The following is a 24342-nucleotide window of genomic DNA, read 5'->3' as shown; positions in this document are numbered from 1 at the left end:
ACTCTCAGACACATGAGAAAATCACTACCTGAAAGTTCTCCAAGTCACTCACCATTTTGACTTGGAACTATTTCACCACTCCTTCAGTGTCGCAGGGTCAAAAGACTGAACTCCTTCCTAACAGCACTGTGGGTGTACCTATAGCGCAGGGACTGCAGCGGTTCAAGGCGGCAGTTTCACCACTGCTTTCCCTTGGGCAATTAGGGATGGGCAATAAACACTGGCCTCGCCAGTACACCCACAGTAAAAAAAAACTCCTCCCCCAACCAGAGGAACATTTATTTGGCCAACAACAGCTCCTATTGCTACCAATAACAAACATTTGGCAACTTTACTTTTGAGGATGTATCAAGACTACAAAGGATCAATAAATAATGCAAAATCGGCCTAGATAGGTAAACCTCTGGAATTGACGAAATACTCAAAAACAGAAGCTAAACCAGAAAAAGGCTGGAAACATGTAGAGCAATGACACTTCATCAGAACTCATCAACCTGAATCATTAACCCTCTCTCCACAGATACTGTCTGACCTGGGATCAAGTTGAAGTCAAACAGAAAATGTCACCATCAGAGCTACCAGCTCCAACTAGAAAGTGAACAGGCAAACAGAAGGAACTATCCCTTGCAATGCACTTTCACAAACTATCAAGCCCGTCCTGCAAAAGGCAACTATTTCCTATAGTTCCACTGGTGTGAGAATTTCCATAATACGATGTTACAGCAATAATTTAGTTATAACCAAGTAATGGCCTTTGTATTCAAGAGATGAAGCTTACTGAACATGGGGAGTGGAAAATCAATCTTAACAAAAGGGCACAACATAAGATGTAGGAGAGTAGGTCACATGCACTCTCTAGCCACTTGCACTTTAATTCCACTCTCACATTCTATCCCCATATCTCGCGATCCCCTTAGTGCCTAAAAATCTGTCAATGACGTACTTCATAACTGAGCATCTACAGCCATGTGGAGAAGGGAATTCCAAAGATACATAAACCTCCGAGTGAAGAAATTTGATCTCATCCTCCCCAGTCCAAAATGGCCAATCCCTTATTCCCCTAGCTTGAGTCTCCCCCTAGTTGGGGGAACAGCTTTGCAGCATCGACCCACCAAGTCCTCTAAGAATTTTATACTTTCCAATGAGATCACCACTTTTTTTCCTAAATCACAGAGAACATGACAAGTTAAAAATTACCTCCTACATCTTACAGGTATAAAATGGCTACTTTTGGTATTGTATATTAATTGCAACAGTAGCTGCTACTGTGTATCTAACCATAGGCCTTTCTTGAAGGTCTTGTTCTAAGAAACTTTCTACTTGCTGCTTTTAGTCTCCTTATAAATGCAAAGAAAGCCCAGGAAAAATACTGTCCCTGGAAACACTTCTGATCTGGTTGTGCTGGACTAGCACTGAATCCAATTCCTAGCTATACAGTGCTGAAAAAATAATCAGCTTGTGAGTGAAGGCAGCAGGATTATTAAAATGGAGGGGGGGGGGCACTTTATGGTGATACAACAGGTCCTGACCAAAATATCTTTGAACTTCAAAGTTACTTTAATTGCATATTTAAAGTCACCCAGGCTGTCAATCTATTAACTGAATGTTCCCCTGAATGAGCTAATTAAATAAGAACAATACAATTTTCTGGTTCAACATGTGGTCATGGAGCACCACACTGCACTGAGAGAAGAAAATTAAGAATAGTTTTCCAAAGGCCTTGAGAAGTACTGCAGTTAATTGAACCCTTGTCTTTGGAATGAAAACTAAAAATGCTGGAAATACTCAGCAGGTCAGGCAGCATCTGTGGAGAAAGATTTAAGGGCCCCATCAGTACTGGGTTATACATAATGGTTCCGATAAAAAAAAATCACCAACCTGAAATGTCAACTTTCATTTTCCCTTTGCATTGTTATCAGAGCTGTGGTTTATTTCAGATTTTCAGCATCCACAGATAGTACTTTGATCTTATATTGGACCTGGGCTCAAGTTCGACCCAGTGACATTAAAGGATCTGGTGAAATTAGTTTAATACAGTAAGAGTTTTAACAACACCAGGTTAAAGTCCAACAGGTTTATTTGGTAGCAAATGCCATTAGCTTTCGGAGCGCTGCTCCTTCGTCAGATGGAGTGGAAATCTGCTCTCAAACAGGGCACAAAGACACAAAATCAAGTTACAGAATACTGATTAGAATGCAAATCTCTACAGCCAATAGATTCGCATTCTAATCAGTATTCTGTAACTTGATTTTGTGTCTCTGTGCCCTGTCTGAGAGCAGATTTCCACTCCATCTGACGAAGGAGCAGCGCTCCGAAAGCTAATGGCATTTGCTACCAAATAAACCTGTTGGACTTTAACCTGGTGTTGTTAAAACTCTTACTGTGTTTACCCCAGTCCAACGCCGGCATCTCCACATCGAAATTAGTTTAAGCCATTACTAGCTGGCAGCACTAAAACATCGAGGCCGGAATTTTCCCGGATTTCCCTGCAGCAAGGGGTGCATTCAACGGGAAACCCCATTGACAAACGGTGGGATCAGAAGATCCCACTGACGATCAATGGTGGGCTGTCTCCGCCACGGCGAAACACATGGTGGTGGGTTGTGTGGAAAATCCCACCCCTGGATTCCACACACACCGAATTCCACATCACACTGATACAAACAGGGGTTACTCTTCTGGGGTGGTGCCGAAACAACATTGTTAGGCAAAAACAGCAGAGACTGTATCTGGCTGTGTTATAACTAACTTGACCCAGGAATTTTTTATTCTGACACTCAACATCTGAAATTGGAACATCTTAATTCTCCAGCACCAACATCCCACATCTTGAATATTTCTAATTCACAAAATTACTCCAGTATCTGTGAACGGTAATGTAGAGCACATAAACACCAAAAGTTGTTTTTTGAGTAAGTGCAATAAAGACAATATTCTTCAAAATAGAACCGGAAAGGATTCATCACTTCCTGGAGAAAGGGCAATTCTCTACCTTTGGTCTTTCAAATACACATGAAGCCTCCACCATTCTGCAACATGAAAAATATTAAGCTAAATTTTGTTGTGGCAGGGGTCCATCTGCATCGGCTGTCAGTCAAGACTTGCCAATGCACAATTAATTTTTTTTTAATGTTCTTGCAAAGTAAGTTACTAAAAATGCAAGCTGATAATGTGGTAGAATGTGAAACGAGGAATCTGGAACCTGAATGAACAGTCATACAACTGAGCATCTCCACAACCAGAGTGAAGAATTGTGATAATTACATCTAAGGACTACAAAGGAAGTTTAAATTAAAATAGGTGAATTCAATGTCAAATCAGATTCAGAAAGAGACAGAAATAATGACTGAATTGAGAAAGAACCAGAGGAGAAAAGGGTGAAAACAAAATATAAAATTTTCATTTAAAATCCTCCAACAATTAAACCATGAAGGAATGAGACTCCACAATAGTCACACTTAATTTTCAGTGCCAGAGAGGTTGATTGTTGTAAAAGGCTGGAATGGGAAACACTTTCTGTGACAAGTATAAATTGTATCCACAATAAAAATAAAGCGAATTCATGCCATTTAATGCATTCACGGATAGACAACCAAATGCCATTATCACGACGCCACCAGTGAAGCAGTGCATCTCAAACTGGAAATCTTTGGATCTTCTCGTTTATCTTTGCATTCGCTCCTAGCTTTATTCACTCTGGTTGTGGAGATACTCAGTTGTATGACTGTTCATTCAGGTTCCAGATTCCTTGTTTCACATTCTGATCAGTTTGCATTTTTAGTAACTTACTATGCAAGAACATCAAAAAAAAATTAAATGTGCATTGGCAAGTCTTGACTGACAGCCGATGTAGATGGATCCCTGCCACAACAAAATTTAGCCTAATACTTTTCACTGCACCATTTGTGAATAAATAATGGAGAGCACCATGAGCCATTGCATATCATTCAACAGTGTTTAAAAATCTAGCAAGCCTTACTTCTTCTTACTTAATATCATTAAGTTTATCCAACCTCAATAACAGCCATACGTGAAGACATGTCCAACTGCACGCTGAGTAATAAGAATTTGGAAGAGTTCCCAAAGTGTAAACTCCAAATAAAATGTTTGCAATTACTTAGCCACAAAAGCACAATTTTTTTTTCCTCAACAAATTCAGAATCTCTGTAGATAAGCATCGTAAGCAATTTGGTCTCAAATCAACATTTTTCATCATTGGTATTCATCCATCTCCCTCATTTAACTTCATTCCCAATAGAATTGTGGTCACCACTAGCTGCTGGATTTCAATAGCAAGCTGAATGTAAGGGAGCAAAGGATATAACAGCTAGGGAACTAACATAGCGAAATTCTCCAGCTTCCAGGAAAAGTTTTTTTGACTACTGATTGATTTTCTAACGTGCAAACTGTATTATGCGATGAATTTATCTTCTACTCAGAAAAACCGTGCTGAGGGGAAAGTTAGCACAGGTAACTGCGTCCTAAAGTAATTAAACTAGAATTCCAAAAATGCTCCAAACGGATCCCAGAAATAGCCAAAATGTCATGGACATTGTCAAGGATTAAGCTTGAAACAAAGCCACAAAGTTGCGTGTTGACAGCACTACTGGTCTGTACTTAAAGAAAACACTGAGCAGTCAACCTAACAAACGTACAAAAGCCTCATCACACATCAGTTTGAAGCAATTTGCAAAATCCTTCACAAGAAGTGGTATGTGAGGGAGCACAGCAGAATGGTCTGGTGCTGCTGCTGGAATGCACTGGCCCATTACACCAATAACAATACTGCTGTCACTAGTCGCCAGCCCTCTGGGTCACAAGGTTGTACTTGAGTCACAAATCAGGACGTGTGCACATAATCTAGCTGACACTTTAATGCAGTAGTAACTGAATGCTACATTGTTATGTGTACTATCCTCCATCTGTCTCTGTAGGTAGATGCTGAGGTGCCATTTAAAAAAAAAGAAAAAAAAATCCTAGCATCCTCGTCAACCGTCTTTTCCCAACGCAGATCACAAAAAAATTAACAAGTCATTAATCGGATAGGTCTGTGGTATTTTACTGAGGCAGAACAGTTGCCTAAACAAGAATCACTGCATTCCAAAAATTTCGTATTCAGTCAAAATATTTCAAAGCACTTCACACACAATGTTATTAAGCGAAGTTCACGCGTCACAGTGCAGCAAATCAGGGCTATGTTACACACTGTATAAAGTGGCATTTTACTGAATTTTCTTGCACTCCACCATATTAGTGGTTAGCACTGCACCCTCACAGCGCCAGGGACCTGGGTTCGATTCCCGGCTTGGGCCACTGTGTGTAGAGTCTGCACATTCGCTCCACGTCTGCGTGGGTTTCCTCCGGGTGCTCCGATTTCCTTTCACAGTCCGAAAGACGTGATGGTTAGGTGCACTGGCCATGCTAAATTCTCCCTCAGTGTACCCGATTAGACGCCAGAGTGTGGGGCCACTAGGGGACTTTCACAGTAACTTCATTGCAGTGTTAATGAAAGCCTATTTGTGACGCTAATAAATAAACTTAACCTTACAAAAGTAGTTTCCAATTCAGGCAAATCACATATCACAGAAAACCTGATCACAATTCATCGGAGTTACCAGTCGAGTCGCATCGATGAGTGTGCGATTGCAGTCAGTGCTGCTCTGAACTTCTTTCCGATTACTCTGAGCTACAAGTGTTTCTACCTTGCATAATCATTTGCTTCGCTATATCCTCCATATGCTGAAATCAGTACTCTCTGCACCATGTCTACATCAAATCGTTATTTTGAAGCAATTTATCCCTCTCAGGTTTGCCCTGTTCCTACAAGCTTCAGACAAATGGAAACTTTTAAAATTCCATCCTTCGTTTAAAGCAAAAGTTATATCAATGCCTCTGTCCAGTTTGTGCCTACAAGTCGATTAAATCTGCCATTTCACCATCACTGTGAAGTTTCTATTTGTTGGGACCAACTTGGAATGGAAGGAATGTAAAATAAAATCTATCTCAACACAGAACAGACGCATGCAATGAGAAACATCACTGCACCCGAGAAACTAAATTAGTTTATTCCATTCACAATGAGCTCATTGGTGTGACTTTCCTCACCAGATTTCACTGCATGGCAATTTAGGTTATTTACCATATCTTAGCTTGAAGCATAACTTAGATCCTTATCACATGCAACGATACAGCTCAAGAGTACTTTAAAAGAAAGTGGACATCAAGCCAGAGGGGAAAGATTTTAGGAAGGATCTAAAAGGCAGACAGAACTGTAAGGTGGAAATACTGTGGGAGAAAGTTCCTGGGGCAAAGTGAGCACAGGCATCATGGAACAGGAAGTAGTTGGTGTTGGAGGTCATAGGGTCAGGCATCAAAGGGACAAAGAGAAGATCGTGGAAGCTGTGCAGGGATTTGAAACTGAAGCAAATAAGCTTCAAGTCAATTCAATAGGCACAGAAAGCCTTTGGAGTTCAGTAAAGGCAATATGAATACAAACTTAAGTGCAGCTGAGAACATAGGTTGCAATATGCTGAATAACAGGAAGTTTTGAACAACAGAAGCAAGAAAGCATTGTACAAATTCTGATGTGAAACTATAAGATCATGGAATAAGATCTTTGGTAGGGAGGAATAGTGAGATGGAGCAGAAAACTTGATGTGGAAAATGATAACAACCCAAGAGACAGAGACGATGGGTGAGGAAGTCAACATTGGGTTTAAACAATATGCCTAGGTTCTGCACCTTTTAGCTAAGTTTGCGTCACGGTTGGAGAAGGGTTCAGAGATGAGGCCAGAAATGTCCATAGAAACTTATGAGGATGGCTTCAGTTTTCTGATCATAAGCTGACGGTTGTTTTGGGTCACTGGGGTTTAACGTCAGATAGACAATTGAGGACAGAGGCAGAAGACAAACATGACAGGTTATCAACTTAAAACTTTAATTGTGTGTCTCCCCACAGATGCTGCCTGGCCTTCTGAGTATTTCCAGTATTGTCAGTTTAATAAAAATATACAAATTTGGAAAGCCAAACAATGACACTCTTCCACTCAGCATGCAGAATATATACTTCAGGTTATTAACTTTAATTCAGTACTGAAGACTTTCACTCCAGAACTAGCCATGCCCTTAAAACAAGATGTTCCAGTACAGCTACAACACAAGAATCTATCCAACTGATCACATCAGGCCAATTACCACATCATCAGTCTACTCTTAGCCTTCAGCAGTGATGGGGGATGTTATTGACAGTGTTATCAAGCAGCACCCTCAGCAATAACTTGGCTCACCAATACTCCTCTTGGTTTCTACCATGCCACTCAGCTTCAGACCTCATCACAGCATTGATACAAACATGGACAAAAGAGTTGAATTCCGAAGAGAATGATTGCCATTGACATCAAGGCAGCATTTGACAAACTATGAAATGATGGAGCCCTGGTAAAAATGAAGTCAACGGGAATTAGGGGGACATCTTTCCACAGATTGGAGTCATACTTAGCACAAGAGAAAATGTTTGTGGTTGCTGGAGGCTAATGATCTCTGTCCTAGGTCATCACTGCATGAGTTCAAGGGAATGTCTTAGACCCAATCACTTTCAGCTGTTTCAGCATTGACCATCATATGGTCAGAAGTGAGAATGTTTGCTGACGATTGCACAATGTTCAGCACCATTCTCAACACTTCAGGTACTGAAGCAGTCTGTGCCTGTATGCAGCAAGACTCAAACATTCAGACTTGTGCAAATAAATGCCACATTCATGCCACACAACTGCAGGCAATGACAATCTCCAAAAGAGAATCTAACCATCTCCCCGTGACATTCAACAGCATTACCATCATTAAACCTGCACCAACATCCCAGTATTACCAAAAACCAGAATCTGAATTGGAACAGCCATATAAATACTATGGCTCCAAGAAGTCAGAGGCTGGAAATTCTGTGGAGACTAACTCACCCCCCCGACTCTCTGCAACCTGTATAAACACCGACAAGGTACATATCAGGACTGTGATGGAATATTCTCTAGTTGCCTGGATGAGTGCAGCTCCAATAATACGCAAGAAGCTTGACATCATATAACCAAACCTACCCTACAACCTACACTTGATCAGCACCCCATCCAGCACCTTCAACATTCACTCACTCCAGCACATTGGCAGCAATGTGTACCATCTACAAGATACTGCAGCAACTCAGCATGGCTACTCTGACAGTACCTTCAAACCCACAACCTCTGGAAGGACAGCAGACAAGCAGGAACACCACCAACTGCAAGTTCCCCTCCAAATCATTCACCATCCTGACTTGTAACTATATCACCATTCCTTCACTGCTCTGAGTTATGGGCGGCACGGTGGCACAGTGGTCAGCACTGCTGCCTCACAGTGCCAGGAAGCCGGTTTGGGTCAGTGGCTGTGTGGAGTTCTCTCACGTTCTCCCCCTTGTCTGAGTGGGTTTCTTCCGGGTTCTCCAGTTTCCTCCCACAGTCCAAAGACGTGCTGGTTAGGTGCATTGGCCATGCTAAATTCTCCCTCAGTGTACCCAAACAGGCACCAGAGTGTGGCGAGTAGGGGATTTTCACAGTAACTTCATTGCAGTGTTAATGCAAGCTTATTGTGACACTAATAAATAAATTTTAAAATTCTGGAACTCCCTCCCTACCAACACCATGTGGACTGCAGCAGTCACGAGGCAACTTATTCATTACATTTTCTGGGGTAATTAGGAATGGCTAATAAATGCTGGTCTTACCAGTGATGCACGCATTCCACACATACAGCCAAAAAATTAGCTAGTTGAACTTTCAGACTGTACATTTGTATTATAGAAGCCCACCTTCCTCTTTTTTAAAATAAAAAGTAGTTTTAAAGCACAGTTTCCCTGCTTTCATTGGCAAACAGTAAATAGTTCAAAGTATCTCGAAAATTCCAGTGCCATCAGCGATGAAGACAAAGCTATTCACTCCGACTGGTCGTCCAGCACTTTTTTTTTTACTGAATATTACAATCTCTATTCAGTTTCACAATTATATATGGATCATCTTATCTGAGGAATTCTTTAATTGAACATGGTAGCTGATGGCACCAGCAAAAATATAAAGCAGCTGTTTTTAAAAACACAAGTATGACCCTATTTTTTGAATGAAAATTTCTGATATACATATTGCAAATTCCGAAAGGCACATCTTTAATTACCTTTGCTGCTGTATTATTTCCCCCAAGTTGTCAAAATTCACACGTTGAGCAAGACCACCCTAGTTCTAGGCAAGTGCATTTTCTGAGGATGACTTACCTGTACACTTTCAACATGAAAGTAATGAACATCAAAGCAGATTAATAGAAAAATTAGCAAAAAGCCAAAGCTGAGATGAAAGGCGAAGCGACGTGTAATGGGGAAGAAAAAAGAAAATACAAGGGTTAACTCTCTGAATAGTCTAAAATTGGAGTTAAATATGCTGCTTCAGTGATAATGTTGCTTTTGCAACTTTTGTCTCATCCAGTCATAATACCCAGTTTCTAAGTCTCACTCATTGATTTGTCAATCACGAATACCTACAAAAATATGCGAGTTCCAAAATATTTACAATACCTGGGGGCCACCAGAAAATAACCCTCAATACTACAGAACATATAATCTGATCCCCATTCCTTCAATTTTTAGGGCAGTATCAGATTCTCTCTTTTTTTCACCTTTATTGTTGTCCCCACATTCATTATGCCAACAACACTCAGCACCTATATAACAGAATACGTACTTCAAAAAAAAAATCTAAACACAACACCATTACTAGCGAATGCTAGTAGAAACAGTGTTTCAAGCTTAGGATTCTGCAGATGTTCACATGAAATGTAACACCAAAATTGATTCTAACTAGTGTGGTTCCTGGTCATTTCCTATGTACTGTTCATTTTAATATTTAATTGTTAACTCAAGTACCTTTTTTATTAATTTTTGTAAATTCATTCGTTCATGGGGTGTGGGCATCGCTGGCTGGGCCAGCAGTTATTGCCCATCCCTGAGGGCAGTTAAGAGTCAACCACATTGCTGTGGCTCTGGAGTCACATGTAGGCCAGGCCAGTTAAGGACAGCAGATTTCCTTCCCTAAAGGACATTAGTGAACCAGATGGGATTTTATGATAAATCGACAATGGTTTCATGGTCATCATTTGATTTTAAAACTCCAGATTTTTACTGAATTCAAATTTCACCATCTGCCGTGGTGGGATTCGAACCCGGGTCCCAGAGCATTACCCTGAGTCTCAGGATTACTAGTCCAGCGACAATATCACTACACCACTGTCGACACATAAAAAGCTGCATAAGCACCTGGCAAAAAAAATCTTGAAAGTTAGGAAGGTAAATTTAGGCATTGAAGTGATTAGTTAATGAAACACTTCCTGGCGTATTCAATATATGGAAACAATATTTTGGTAGGCTTCCCTGTATTGTGCCCATTTCCCACAGGAGGGATATTGCAAGGTACAAAATATAGAGTCATAGAGGTTTACAGCATGGAAACAGGCCCTTCAGCCCAACTTGTCCATGCCACCTTTTTTTTAAAACCCCCAAGTTAATCCCAATTGCCTGCATTTGGCCCATATCCCTCCAAACCCATCTTACCCATATAACTGTCTAAATGCTTTTTAAAAGACAAAATTGTACCCGCCTCTACTACTACCTCTGGCAGCTTGTTCCAGACACTCACCACCCTCTGGACACTGTACCCATCCCTTCCAACAGGAATAGCAGGTTTACAGACTCTCACCAGCTTCCTGCTGAGACAGTCATTCGACATGCTTGGTTTCATCGGTCAGAACATTGAATACAGGAGTTGGGACGTCTTGTTGAAGTTGTACAAGACATTGGTACGGCCACACTTGGAATACCGACTACAGCTCTGGTCACCCTATTATAGAAAGGATATTAAACTAAAAGAGTGATGAAAAGATTTACCAGGAAGCTATTGGGACTTAGTGGTTTGAGTTATAAGGATAGACTGGGACTTTTTTCTCTGGAACGTAGAGGGGTGATCTTATAGAGGTTTATGAAATAATGAGGGGCACAGATCAGCTAGATATGCCAAACGTAGAGGAGTCTAAAACTAGAGGACATAGGTTTAAGGTGAGAGGGGAGAGATACAAAAGTGTCCTGTATTCAATGTTCTGACCAATGAAACCAAGCATGACTGTCTCAGCAGGAAGCTGGTGAGAGTCCACTTGTGACTCCACTTTCAAGGAGCTATGAACATGTACCTCTAGATCTCTTTGTTCTGTAACTCTCCCCAACACCCTACCATTAACCTGTCCTGGTTCAATCTATCAAAATGCATCACCTCGCATTTATCTAAATTAAACTCCATCTGCCATTCGTCAGCCCACTGGCCCAATTGATCAAGATCCTGTTGCAACCGGAGATAACTTTCTTCACTGTCCACTATGCCACCAATCTTGGTATCATCTGCAAACTTACTAACCATGCCTCCTTTATTCTCATCCAAATCTTTAATATAAATGACAAATAACAGTGGACCCAACACTGGTGCCTGAGGCACACCGCTGATCACAGGCCTCCAGTTTGAAAAACACCCCCCTGCAACCACCCTCTAGCTTCTGTCAAGAAGTCAATTTTGTATCCATTTAGATACCTCACCCTGCATCTAGTGAGATTTAATCTTATGCAACAACTTACTATGCGGTACCTTGTCAAAGGCCTTGCTGAAGTCCAAGTAGACAACATCAACTGCACTGTCCTCATCTACCTTTTTGGTTACCCCTTCAAAAACTCAATCAAATTTGAGAGACATGATTTTCCACTCACAAAGCCATGCTGACTGTCCCTAATCAGTACTTGCGTCTCTAAATGCCTGTAGATCCTGTCTCTCAAAATATCTTCCAACAACTTACCCACCACAGATGTGAGGCTCACTGGCCTGTAGTTCCCAGGCTTTTCCCTGCAGCCCTTTTTAAACAAAGGCACAATATTTGCCACTCTCCAATCTTCAGGCACCTCACCCGTAACTATCGATGTTTCAAATATCTCTCCTAGGGGACCCACAATTTCTTCCCTAGCCTCCCACAACATCCTGGGATACACTTCATCAGGTCATGGGGATTAATCTATTTTGATGTGCTTTAAGACTTCCAGCACCTCTTTCTCTGTAATATGTACACACCTCAAGACATCACTATTTATTTCCCCAAGTTCCCTAACATCCATGCTTTTCTCAACAGTCAATACGGATGAGAAATATTCATTTAGGATCTCACCCATCTCTTGTGGATCCACACATAGATGACCTTGTTGATTCTTAAGAGGCCCTACTCTCTCCCTTATTACTCTTTTGCCCTTTATGTATTTGTAGAAGCTCTTTGGATTCTCCTTTGCCTTATCTGCCAAAACAATCTTGTGTCCCCTTTTTGCCCTCCTGATTTCTCTCTTAACTCTACTCCTACACCCCCTATACACTTCAAGGGATTCATTTGATCCCAGCTGCCTATGCACGTCATGTGCCTCCTTCTTCTTCTTGACCAAGGCCTCAATATCCCGAGTCATCCAGGGTTCCCTACTTCTGCCAGCCTTGCACTTCACTCCGAGAGGAATGTGCTTACCGCGAACCCTGGTTAACACACTTTTGTGTTACCAGACGTCCCTTTGCTTACCCACAGACTCCCCCAATTAAACTTTTGAAAGTTCCTGCCTGATACCATCAAAATTGGCCTTGCCCCAATTTAGAATTTTAACTTTTGGACCAGGCCTATCATTCTCCATAGCTATCTTAAAATTAATAGAATTATGATCACTGGTCCCAAACTGATCCCTCACCAACACTTCTGTCACCTGCCCATCCTTATTTCCCAAGAGGAAGTCAAGTTTTGCCCCCTCTCTAGTCGGGCCATCCACATACTGAATGAGAAATTCCTCCTGAATACACTCAACAAATTTCTCTCCATCCAAAAGGTCAAACTGGAGTAACTTGCTCGTCTAAACGTCCTGCATTTGGAAATAAATGTTCTTGTAGATGTAGGTGAAAGTTAGGCATAACCACATAAGCGATCAGAGACTCAAAGCCACATCCTACCAATAGCTGCTGAATACTTTGATCATCAGACACCTGTATTAAAGAATGTGTCAGAAATTAGTGAAATGTATGATCTAAACTAAGGGCATGTACATTCTGCCCTTTAGTGTATGTTAGAGAATGGATATTTGCAGCACAATATAACCACTGTTTCATCAATATTGGGGTGACTTCTCATTTCCAAAAGTGCTTTAGATCATAAGACGACAAGACATAGGAGCAGAATTAGGCCACTCTACCCATCAAGTCTGCTCTGCCATTCAATCATGGCTGATATTTTTCTCATCCCCATTCCCCTGCCTTTTCCCCATAGCCCCTGATCCCCTTATTAATCAAGAACCTATCTATCTGTCTTGAAGACACTCAATGACCTGGCCTCCACAGCCTTCTACAGCAAAGAGTTCCACAGATTCACCACTCTCTGGCTGAAGAAATTCCTCCTCATCTCTGTTTTAAAGGATCGCCCCTTTAGCCTGAGCTTGTGCCCTCTGGTTCTAATTTCTCCAACTAGTGGAAACATCCTCTCCACGTCCACTCTATCCAGGCCTCGCAGTATCCTGCAAGTTTCAATAAGATCCTCCCTCATCCTTCTAAACTCCGAGTACAGACCCAGAGTCCTCAACTGTTCCTCATACAACAATGCTTTACAATGCATAAACCACTTAAGCTATTTAATCTCCCTTAACAGTGCCGAGTGCCACATTTATTTAACACACAAAGCCGGTACACAATATGAAATGGCCATAAGACAAACAAAAACAGAACAGAAATTTTTCATCCAAGCTGAGAAGTTTAACTGAAGATTTACAACTGAAAAGTACCATAATGCCCATTTCCTGAAAATACTTCCTGGATTACTAAATAGGGAACTTCAAATGGAGGTTGAAAGAGAAATTCTTCACAGTGAATCTGTTACAAAAGGAAGAACCTGTACAACTACCTTGAGGTTAATCACAGAATCATTATTTCACAGTGGATAGAGGAGGTTGCACAGTGGTTATGTCACCGGCCTAGTAAGGCCCAAGCTATTGTCTTGGGGAACATGGGTTCAAATCCCACCACAGCAGGCTGGTGGAATTGAAATACAATTAATAAATCTTGAATAGTGACAATGAAATCTTGCCGATTGTCAGAAAACCCCCATCTGATTCACTAATGTCCCTTGCAGAAGGAAATCTGCCATCCTTACCTGGTCTGGCCTAGATGAGATTCCAGACAACAGTGGTTGACTCTTAAATGCCCTCAGAAATGGCCTTAGAAGCACACAGTTGTATCAAATCGCTACAAAGACAACAAGGAGGAATGAAACCAGATGGATCACCCAACATCGACTGAGTCGCCAGACATGACAATGGCAAACACAGCCCTGACAACTCTGCAGTTTCCTTACTAACACCTGGAGGCTTGTACAAAATTGGGAGAGCTGTCCCACAGACTAGTCTGACATAGTCACAAAAACAAAATCATACCTCCAATGTCCCAGACACCACCATCACCATCCTTGGGTATGTGACTTCAAACCCGAACATTACGGATTTCATAGAATCTCTACAGTGTGGAACGAAGCCATTCGGTTCATTGAGCCTGCACCGACAAACTCACACGCAGGACCTAACCCCACGTATTTATCCTGCTATTCCTTCTGACACTAAGGGATAATTTAGCATGGCCAATCCACCTCACCCACCCATCTTTGGAGTATGGGAGGAAACTCACGCAGACAGGGGGAATTGTGCAAAGTCCATACAGTCACCGGCGCGAGAGCACCACTACTGACCATGCTGGTCGAGTCCTAAAGGACGTAGCTACTGGACTAGGTTGGTGGCAGGTGGTGAGCAGTCCAACAAGAGGGAAAAACCTACTTGACCTCATCTTCACCAATCTACCTGTCACAGATGCATCCATCCATGAGAGCACTGGTAGGAGTGACCACTGCACAGTCCTTGTGGAGGCCAAGTCCCATTTTCACATTGAGGATATCATTCGTCATGTACTCTGCTAAATGAGAGAGTTTCTGAACAGATCTAGCAGTTCAAAACTGGGCATCCCATGAAGCACTGTGGGCCATAAGCAGCAGGATTACACACAACCATAACATGCAACTTCGTGACCTGGCATATACCCCATTCTTGCATGATATTGAACAGTGTAATCAACCCGAGTTCAATGAAGAGTGCAGGAGGGCATGTCAGGAGCAGCGCCAAGCGGACATACAAATGAGGTGTCAACTTGGCAAACGCTAACATACAGTACTGAAAGCAGCATGAAATAGACAGAGATAAGCAATTCCACCACCAACAGATCAGAATTAAGCAATCCCATAACCAACAGATCAGAACCAGGCTCTGCAGTGCTAGTCGTGAATGATGGTGGACAGTTAAATAACTAACTGGAGGAGGAGACTACACAAATATCCCCATTCTCAATGGTGGGGAAGCCCAGCACATCACAAGGTTGAAGCATAGCAACCATCTTCAGCAAGAAATGCCGTGAATGATCCATTTTGGCTTCTTCCAGAGGTCCCCTGAATCACAGATGCCAGTCTTCGAGCAATTCAATTCACTCCATGTGATATCAAGAAATGGTCGAAGACACTACATACTGCAAAGGCAATGGGCCCTGACAGCATTCTGGCAATAGTACCAAAGATCTGTGCTCCAGAGCTAGCTGCACCCTTACTATAGCTACTACACTGGCATCTACCTGGCCATGTGGAAAATTGTCCAGTTATGTTCTGTCCACAAAAGGGACAAATTCAACCCGGTCAATTATTGCCCATTCAGTCTACTCTCGAACATTGCAAGTGATGGAAGGCGTCATTGACAGTGCCATCAAGCAGCACCTTATTCAGCAATAACTTGCTCACTGATGTTCAGTTAGGGTTCCGCCAGGGCCACTCAGCTTTTCACCTCATCACAACTTTGACCCAAACATGAACAAAAGAGCTGAACTCAAGAGGTAAGGTGAGACATCAAAGGCAACATTTGACCAAGTGTAGCAGTAAGGAGCCGTAGTAAAACTGAAGTCAATGGGAATCAGGAGAAAACCTTTCACTGGTTGGAGTCATACCTAACACAAAATAAGATGGGTGTGGTTTGTTGGAGGTCAATAATCTCAGTCTCACCTTCAACATCCACTCCCTCCACCACAAACATAGAGTGGCAGCAGTGTGCAACACACAAGATGCAGTGCAGCAACTCATGAAGGTTCCTCCAATAGCACCTTCCAAACCAGTGACCTCTATCACCTAGAAGGATATTGGCAGCAGATGCAGGGGAACACCACCACCTGCAAGTTCCCCTCCAAACCACACGCCATCCTGACTTGGAACGATACCACCATACCTTCACTGTCGCTGGGTCAAATCCTGGAATATCCTCCCTAACAAGGCTGTGTGTTCCTGCACCACACGACTGCAGCAATTCAAGAAGGCAGTTCATCATCACCTCCTTGAGGGCAATTAGGGATGGGTAAAATGCAGGCCTAGACAGCAACGCCTACATCCCAAGAAAGAATTATAAAAAACATTAAAAAGCCATTAAGCCCATTATGCCTGTGCCAGCTCTTTGGTAAAGCTATCCATTTAAACCCACTTCCTCCTCTTCCCCATTGCTCTGTATTTTTCCCCTTCAAGTACTGTTCCAATTCTCTTTTGAAAGTTAGTCAATCTGCTTTCACGACCCATTCAAGTGGTGCATTTCAGATTTTAATGCTGTGTCTCCTTATGTCATTCACTTTAAATCTTTATCCTCTGGTTATCAAGTTTTCTGTTACTAGAATCACTTTTTCTTTATTTACTTTATCAAACTTGTACATCATTTTGAACATGTCTATCAAATCTCCTCTTAACTCTCTCTACTCCAAGGCAAACAACCCCAGATTCTCCACATAAGTGAAAACTCTCATCCCACCAGGGTGCACTCATCCACATCTTAGCAACAGGTCATGGGTAGCTGGCCAGTGAACAATCTATGTACTGGATGCTGTGTGAACCCAAATCGAGCGTACACAAGAACAAACACCTCAAAAAATATTCAGTGTTAAAGTCGACCATCATTCTTTTCCTGAACAACTAACCTCAAAAAAAAAGAGACTTGTGCACAAGTACATATGGTAATCCATTGGGCTAACAAGCCTATTATGTAACACCTATTCGAAGTCCATACACACATCATCAACCTTTGCCACTATTTCAAAGAACGCAAGTTAGTCAAACACAATTTGCCTTTAACAATCCACGCTAACTTTCACTTATTAACCCGCACTTTTCCAAATGCCAATGAATTTTGCCACCAAAGGGCTCTCCACCACCGCCATCAGATTGCCTGGATTAATACTCTTTTTTTTGTTCAACAGAATAAACATTTACATCCCTCCAACTCTCTGGCACAATCTCCATATCTAAGGATTGAAAGATTTAGGCCTCTGCAATTTCCACCCTAACTTTGCTCAATCATCTAGTCTGCATCCCAAGAAAATTATGTTACTTTCGCACTTTGCAAACTGGCAAACATTTAAGCATATCCTCTCTATCTTTTTTCATTCTATCCAAAACTGCTACTGCCTGCAGCTTTAGTTCTAGATTGGGAGCATTCCCTTCTCTACCGACGCAAGTTACAGTAAACCTGGTGTTAATTCGACATTCTACACTAACTGGAGTTTTGGATGTTCTTTAATTAGGCATCCTCACTTCGCTAGCCGGAAACAATTACAGGCTATCCAGAACCTGTACACCATATTATGTTGTATTTTCTTTTATGTTTTAATGTACTGGTGAAGATTAGAATTAAAAACATACTTTTCTTTACTTCCATGTTCTTGTACATTAGTTCATGCGACAAGTATCGCGCATTGGTAAATGGAACTCTCCATTAATCAGCATTGTTGACTCACTGGCACCACCCACTCCCCATGCATGCCCATTAATAAAGATTTCACTGCACTCATTTAGTACTTCAGCATGCTGTTCTCATATAGTAATGGATGTAGTTGCTTTCATTTGCCTTTGGATTTGTCAGCAACAGCATAACCACATTTATTCATCTCTCGCTGTTCTGAGAAAGTGATGGTGGGCTGTGTCTTGAATAATAACTCGAGGCTAATCCAGGAAACATCAAAAGTAAAGCAGAATATGGCACTGGAATCACATTTAGATCAAACTAGGTAGAGGTGCCAAAATTGCCTCATTCAAGGTCACAGTGAATCCAATTGGGATTTCATGACAAGTATGTTTTGACTCTCAGCAAACTCTCCATTTTAACAAATTACCATATTTATTGAATTCAACTGAATAAGTTGCTTTGGTGGAACTCTCAAACTCAGGGTTGGTAGTCCAGTACCATCATCGCTGCAATCTGAATGCAAGCATTAGCCTTTAGATATATGAAGAGTGCATGGTCCATCAAAGCTGAGGTTTAGTAACATTCAGCAAATTACATTTTTATAGATGAATGCATTTATTTTCACTGAACATTATGCAAGCTTTTTAGCTCTTTAACAAAACAATAAACAGATATGCAAGATCTTTTATTCTTTCATGGAATGTCAGCTTAATTCTTAAGGCCAGCACTTGTTGCTCATCCCTAATTACCCTCAAGATAATGGGGGGGGGGGGGGATGAATTTTCTTTCCTCAGGAGCGTGGTAGAGGCAGTGTCACTCAATATTTTTTAAGGCAGGAGGGACATAGATTCTTGTTGGGAAAGGGAATCAAAGGTTATCAGGAATGTGGAACTCAATGCAAACAGAACAGCCATGATTCTATTGAATGGCGGCGCAGGCTCAAGGGGCCAAACAGCTTACTTCTGCTTCTATTTTGTATGTTCTTGAACTACAGCAGTCTACCTGGTGTAGATACACCCAAAGTACTGTTAGGAGAGGCGTTCAATCTCTCAGCTTCAATCCTGATTATAACTCCTCCAGACAAAATGCCAAACCTAAGCTACTGATCATCAGTGATCAAAACCAACACAGAACTGAAGAGCAACCTGTTGAGTTAGTCAAACCATTTTCAACACACAGTAGCTCTGCAATGATGCAGAAATATTTTCCAGTACTGCCGAGAGCCTACAATGCAACTGGACATACCAGTAATCTTTCAGAATTAAAGCTGCACCATCCTCCTCCACTAGCCTGGAAACATACATGTCATCTTCAGAAGTCACCCTTGACGGACTCCATAGCGTATAATCATTTACACTTACAGAATAATCCAACCATTGCATATATAAAGCCCTTGGTGATGCAACAAGTTGTGTTGCAACGCAACTTTAGAGTTTATTAGCTCATGCAAGTTTGTTTTCAGCATAAAATTTGATAACATCACTCTGCCTGCCCATCAGACTGCACTAAATGTTAAAAACAGGGAAGTACTGGAAATATTCAGCAGGCCAGGCAGTATCTGTGAGGAGAGAAACAGATTTAACATTTCAGGTCAATGGCCTCTCATCTGAAAGGTTCTGATGAAAAGTCGTCAACCCGAAATGTAAATTCTAGTTTTCTCTTCATGCTGCCTAACCAGAATATTTCCAATGTTTTCTGTTTAAGTTCAGATTTACACAGTATTTTGCCTCTGTACTAAACCTCGATATACTCCAACCCGACTTTTATTTTCTCAACGTGCTTCTTTATCTAAATGAATCTTGAAAATGCTCTCAAGAGAGTGCAGAAGTGCGTATTTTACACAATGGGAAGAAGTTTGATAGGGTCGATACAGAGAAAACGCTCCTGCTTGTGGTAAATCCTAAACATAAGGTTGTAATCATAAGACAATCACTAATAAATCCTATAAGGAATTCAGGAGAAACTTTTACCCAGCAACTGTTCAGAATGTAGAACTTCTTAGCACATTGAGTAGTTGAAGAAAATTTGGGGAAGTTCAATAAAGATTAGGGAGATAGGAATGGAAGGTTATGAGAGGAGGTTCATGTGGAGCATGTACATTGTTGTAAACCAGTTGTGTCAAATAGCAGAGTTTTGTGCTGTGTACCTGATTTGTTCACAAACAAGTTCCAGTGATTCCCTTTGTTTAATCTCTTTGAGCAACTTTGTGCATCAAAGGAAAGGTAGATCTTTGATGTATCAGTAATGATGTGCCAGTCATTAAAAGATGCCTCCATGTTTGGGTTAAGGCTGGGGGTGGGGTGCTCTGAAATCATTTAATGAATTAATATGGCAATGGACCAAATCACTAAGGCAACTAAATATTCAGATGCACAGAACTGAGTGTACAATATGGGGGTACTATAGCAAGCAAATGTATCTCCCCTCTCAACAAAGGGGCAGTGGTACAGTCCAATATCTATCAAAACTCAATCAATATGTGTACACTTTAGCTTAGTGCAAAGATCACTTTACATAAAGTTGAAATTTAATTCAAATTATATTAATTTTAGAATCTAGACATATATCAAAGTTTACAAAACAGGATTATTGATTGTGAGGATCTCAAGATGTTGGTTTCACACTCGGCCGCAGTGCCACAAGATCCACGTCCTTCCAGCATTTCATCCAAGTGGCCATTGATAATATACACAGTTGTTTTCTTTTTTGAAAGTGGGGGCGGTAAAGCAACAAAAACAAGTTTGTTTTTCTTCTCCACTAAGTTTAGCAGCAACCATTATTTTGGGAGGTGCCTTCTTTAAATTGAATGATATGGAGTGCATACTTCTTCACAGCATCACTAATGCTTCCCTGACAGGCACTTTTACAATAAAATTAGGTACAGGCTTTATTTCCTCCTCCTGAGAAACAGTGCAACATTCTATGAACACTGAAAAGTGTTAAAAAATTCACACACATTTTGTTGCTACAGAATTTAAGAAAGAGGTTTATCATGATACCATGTTGGGAAACAGACATCACTTGTTGTGTTGTGACACTCCCTCTCCTTAATTAAAGGTCTAATTACCTTTTTGAAACAAAAAAGCTTGCATCCAAACCAAAATATTTGCATTCAACACAGCTAAATTAAAGTGGGCAAGTATCAAGTTATGATGAAACATTATCAAACTGAAACATTAACTCTGTTTCTCTCTCAGCAGATGCTGTCCAACCTGTATATTTCCAGCATTTTCTGTTTTTGTTTAAGCATAAAATTAGATTGCGGGTAAATGCTACCTCCTGGTTTTTGAAATACTGGAACCAATTGGTTATACAGAACCAATAAATTAGCATATGACCTAAAGCAACATGATCTTTTACTTCTGCCAAAGTTTCACAATACTGTCCATAATGAACACTCACATCATTGTAGCTTGATTACTGTAGGGTTATATTCACCAGTAAAATACGTCAGAACCAACTTTCACGAAAAACATTTTTGTTCCCCCATTCTGTCTCCCATATCATGAAACTCTGCCAGCTACTGGAAGATGCACAAGGCCACACCAATGATTCCTCCTTCTCTGATGACAAGCTGCTGAAATGTTACCAAAGCTTTGATGATGCCAGAACTCAGGACTCATTTAACAAAGTAGCCAGATGCTGCAATGGGGAGAGGCTGCATTCTCGATGCCCCTGTCAGCAATTTTCCAAGGAGGATGGCTGATGTAAGAATTGTCTGTCTAACAAATCAGATACACAAAGATGCCTCAAGGTACTGAAAACCCAATGACCTGTGGGTGCCACTCACTTCAGTCCCTTACTGGAACTTAATTTTGTTGTAACACACTTGAAGGGCCATGAGGTCAAATTATAAAAAGTAAACAATACCCGAGAGCATTATAGCCTTGATCACAAAATATATTCTTGGTGTTTTTTTCGGTGGAAATGTTGCATTTTCAAATTAATCTTTTCAGTCGTGTAGAACCTGTGGCAAATTATATAAATTACGGGGCGGGGTGGGTGAGAAATACATTCCATTTTTATATACACAACCCACGGGATTTTGCCACTTAAGCGCGTTAACATCTGACTTTTATCATGCAGGAACACAGGACACATTTTCTATTGCTTACAGGCTATAGAATAAAGCGTTTAATACCTGGAGTCTCCACTACTGTTACTGACGCTGTCCTCGTCACCGTGACCCTCCATTTCCAGGTTTGAAAAGGAAACTATCAGATGAGAGAGAACCTTCACTCAATCCTGAAAACTGCTGGGGATCCTCCTCCGAAATAAAAACTTATATTTGTCGTTCCACAGTGATTCCGTAACTCCTGATTATTCTCCAAATGAGAAACCTCCCCTCCCCTCGTTTCTGCGGGAAAACAAAATCGGAGGATTTAGGACTCTGTTTTGCCATCTCAAATTACAGACAAACGCGGAGCACGTATTATGACACAGTTATTTATCGCTGCCCTGACAAAACCCGAGTCACTGGGCAAGGAAGGGGCTGTGGAAGGCACAGTTCATCAAACGTTAAAAAGGAAACAACACCCCCACACAAAAAAATGTTGCTGCTTTCGTTTAGCAGTCGATTCTGGGTTTCATTTTCACACGGTTACGGGACCATCACCATGCCGATTCTGACTGTTACTCGCAGACGAGGCGTAAAGGACAAGCTTGATAATCGAAACAAATGAGCACATTGTAATGTCGCTTCCACCATTAATGTCTAATGAAAAGGCATTTTACACGGGAATAGCAGCCCGGACGATCGGTCCGTCATCGAGCATGGGTGGAAGCACGGCTTCCCCGATTCCCGGGAAGAATAAGTCAGACAAAGAAGGTGTGGGGAGAAAACTTGCCCCCCCAAAAAATATATATATAGGGAGGGGGGAAATAAAGGAGCAAAAAATATATACATATAGTCTCTGTAAATATCCGCCGTCTTTTAACAGAACCTGTTATCATTTCGGCGCCGTGGTGTGCCGGGGCCTTCGGGCGACTAACAAAAGCGCCCTGCGCGGATCTCGATGGTGGGATTGCATCCATTCCCAGGCCCCGGGCTGAGGCCTAGCGCGCTGTGAGCAGGGACTGTTGTCAGTGCCAGTTCCTTCCCCGCTCTTGTCTGTCTCTGCACCAGGCCCGGGGGGGGAGGAGCAGTGGGGCTGCTGATGGAATGCGAGCCCGGGCTCCTGGGGGGGCTCGAGAGCCTCCAGCCGCGTTCCAATCGAACGTTGGCCCCGGAGCTCGCGCTGGGAATTCTCCCGGGCTCACACTCCACCACCCGCCTGTTCCCCCCAGGAGGAGCGGCCGCTGGGCCGGGCCGGGCCAGGCCGGCAGACGGGGGAACTCCAGCAGGAGGGAGAGAGGGAAAGGAGGAGATTGCTCACCCGGCGACTCTGTCTTCTTCTCCTTCAGTGTTATTTGCCGTGTCTCGTGCCCCGTTCCTTATTTATCCCCTCCTCTCCTCTCTCCACTTTACTTTTTTCTCTCTCTTTATTTTCAGTTTGGGCTGTCGGCCGCAGCAGTATTTTGATATATTTATATATTGCTGTGCTACACACACTCACTATACTCTGTCCCTGCCGGTCCGCACCGCCGCCATGACTCGCGTTCACACTTGGGGCCGGGACAAGCTGGGCGGTGACGTCACCCGCTGCCTGAGGCTGACAGGCAGCAGGAGGAGAGGGAGGGGGGGCAGGCTTGCTGCCACCCTGCAAACACCAACATCCAGTGGGGGCAGCACCAATTACTGCACCCACCACCCTGGACCAAAACACTGTGGGCAGTAAGCATGTCTGCAATATGCAGCAGGAGGAGCAAAAAAAAAGTGAAGCCTTTAAAGCCTAGAATCCCCAGGTCAAGGTTGGCACGGTGGCACAGTTGTTAGCACTGCTGCCTCACAGCACCGGGGACCCGGGTTCGATTCCTGGCTTGGGTCACTGTGCGGGGTCTGCACATTCTCCCCGTGTTTGTGGGTTTTCCCCGGGTGCTCCGGTTTTCTCCCACTGTCCGAAAAACGTGCTGGTTAGGAGCGTTGGCCATGCTAAATTCTCACTCCATGTACCTGAACAAGCACCGGAGTGTGGCGGCTCGGGGATTTTCACAGTAACTTTATTGCAGTAAGCCAGTAAACACTAATAAATAAACTTTAAACACCTGGGTGGATTGCCAACCTACACAGATGCAGGCCGAGCTGCCCTGCATTTCAGCTTTCATTAATTTTTCAAAATGTGCACACATTTGTTGTTTCTGAAAATTTCTGCGTTACCATACCAAATAGAGCAAATGTTATAAAAACTATCTGGTGTAAGCCACATGTTGTTTAAATGTAATATTTATCAAAAATATTTTAAAAATAATAGTGGATTGGTAATTGGTGATGTTATCATTTCTCCTCCTAGTTCCAAAGTCCATGTATGACTGGCCCTCGTGTC

At 42.1% G+C, this 24342-nt stretch overlaps 1 protein-coding gene across 3 annotated transcripts in view; it reads right to left on the bottom strand.

Annotated features, from left to right (window-relative positions):
* chd1 (chromodomain helicase DNA binding protein 1) overlaps positions 1 to 23538 on the bottom strand; it is a 171391-nt gene extending 147853 nt beyond the window's left edge. The window contains exons 1-2 of one of the 3 annotated variants that reach the window (XM_078214725.1): positions 23296 to 23538; positions 22062 to 22277 (exon numbers count right to left, since the gene is read on the bottom strand). In XM_078214725.1, coding sequence (XP_078070851.1) covers positions 22062 to 22114 — 53 coding nt within the window. In that variant the 5' untranslated portion in view covers positions 22115 to 22277; positions 23296 to 23538. Of the gene's footprint in view, positions 1 to 22061; positions 22278 to 22863; positions 23044 to 23295 lie in introns of those variants that run through there. The other 2 variants (XM_078214727.1, XM_078214726.1) reach the window with 2 other exon arrangements.
* Positions 23539 to 24342: the final 804 nt, after the last annotated feature.

This window comes from Mustelus asterias, chromosome 6, assembly GCF_964213995.1.
Source record: "Mustelus asterias chromosome 6, sMusAst1.hap1.1, whole genome shotgun sequence".
Lineage (NCBI taxonomy): Eukaryota > Metazoa > Chordata > Chondrichthyes > Carcharhiniformes > Triakidae > Mustelus > Mustelus asterias.
Note: the sequence above shows the minus strand (reverse complement) of the source record. Positions and strands in the feature narration are given on the sequence as shown.